General features: G+C 40.4%; 1 protein-coding gene across 1 annotated transcript; it reads left to right on the forward strand.

The window, feature by feature from the left end:
- Positions 1-71: 71 nt before the first annotated feature.
- LOC119408722 (protocadherin alpha-8-like) lies at positions 72-1,788 on the forward strand (the record flags this gene model as incomplete). Its single annotated transcript, XM_037675562.1, has 1 exon — positions 72-1,788. A coding segment is annotated over exon 1 (1,632 nt), but the record flags the coding sequence as incomplete, so codon positions are not given.
- Between the last annotated feature and the right edge of the window lie 2 nt (positions 1,789-1,790).

Raw genomic sequence — 1,790 nt, forward strand, 5'->3', positions numbered from 1 at the left:
AGCAGCAGCACGATTGTCTCTCTGCTCCTTAAGTCGAAAAGATCAGATTCTGGGTATTTTTGCGCAGATTGAACTGGCTTCCTGGACACCGGGTTTAGCATCCTGCCTTTGGACATGTGTTCTTGTCTTATTTAGTGAATTAATGATACGTTTGGGATGACCATGGGACAAAGGAAGCTCGTGCCAGGAAAGGCGAGAGGATATGTGGTCGGATTCATGGTGGTGTTTTGTATGTGGAGCGCTGCGTCAGCGCAGTTAAGATATTCAGTCTCCGAGGAGGTTAATGCAGGAACTGCTGTTGGAAATATCGCGAAGGACCTGGGACTGGATAAAAACACTCTAAAGGACAGGAAATATCGAATAGTTTCGAGCGATGCCGAGCCACTTTTCAACGTGAATCCAAATGACGGATTCCTTTACGTGAACCGGATTGTAGACAGAGAAAAGGTGTGCGCGCAGAGCAGTGCGTGCTTAATCAATTTAAAAACGGTGCTGGAAAACCCGCTAGAAGTGCACTACGTTAGGGTGGAGGTGCTGGATGTAAATGATCACGCTCCCAGCTTCCAGGAGAATGAAACCACGCTGGAGATTTCAGAGTCTGTGATGCCTGGCGCACGAATTCAGCTTAAAGCCGCACGGGATCCAGACAGTGGTCCATTCTCTGTGCAGCAATATACACTGAGCCAAAACGATCACTTTCGTTTGGAAATCAAAGACAAAGGTGATGATGGTAAAATTCCTATTTTAATTGTTCAAAAATCTTTAGACAGAGAAACAGCAAAAAACCACTCACTGATCATCACAGCTGTAGATGGAGGCAAGCGACCAAAATCGGGTAATATGCATATTTTGATAAATGTGCTAGACACAAATGATAACGCACCTATTTTTTCTGAAGATGATTATACAGTGATGCTGAAGGAAAATTCTCCAATAGGAACAACAGTGATAATGGTGAATGCAACAGACCTAGATGATGGCCCAAACGGAGAACTAACATATTCAATTAGCAACAGTGTCAATCAAAATCTGTTAAACCTATTCGAAATAAACTCTGCAACTGGAGAAATATTTGTAAAAGAACTGATAGACTTTGAGGAAAAGGACAAATATGAAATTGAAATCCAAGCTATGGATAAAGGTGTTGCACCTCTTACAACTGAAAAAAGCGTGATCATTAAAATAGTTGACGTAAATGATAACGCTCCTGAGATTGAAGTGACTTCATTTTCCAGTTCCATTCCTGAAGATGCTAAACCAGGAACTACAGTCGCTCTGATCAGTGTTCATGACCTGGACTCTGGTCTGAATGGCAAAGTTATTTGCTCATTAAGTGAGGATGTACCATTTTCATTATTGCCATCTTTACAAGAAAAAATGTTTTCTTTAGTTACTAAATCCCATCTGGATAGAGAAAAATATTCATATTATAATATGAAAATAGTTGCAAAAGATGAAGGTGATCATCCATTATCATCAGAAAAGACGATCAGTGTGGTGGTGTCAGACGTAAATGACAACAGACCAGAGTTTTTAATGAGCCCATATACTTTTTATATCACAGAGAACAACAATCCCGGAGATTCAGTGTTTTCTGTTAAAGCGTCTGATCAAGATGAAAATGAGAATGCTCATATTTCATATCTTATTAAAAGAGATGGAAGTGAGGAGAGAACAGCCTCATTCTTAAACATAAACTCAGAGACTGGAGACATTGTTGTGATGAAAAGTTTTGACTTTGAGAGTCTGAAAACTTTCCAGTTCCAAGTTGTGGCCACAGATTCTGGAGC

This window comes from Nematolebias whitei, chromosome 4 (assembly GCF_014905685.2).
Source record: "Nematolebias whitei isolate Nwh7 chromosome 4, NemWhi1, whole genome shotgun sequence".
Classification (NCBI taxonomy): domain Eukaryota; kingdom Metazoa; phylum Chordata; class Actinopteri; order Cyprinodontiformes; family Rivulidae; genus Nematolebias; species Nematolebias whitei.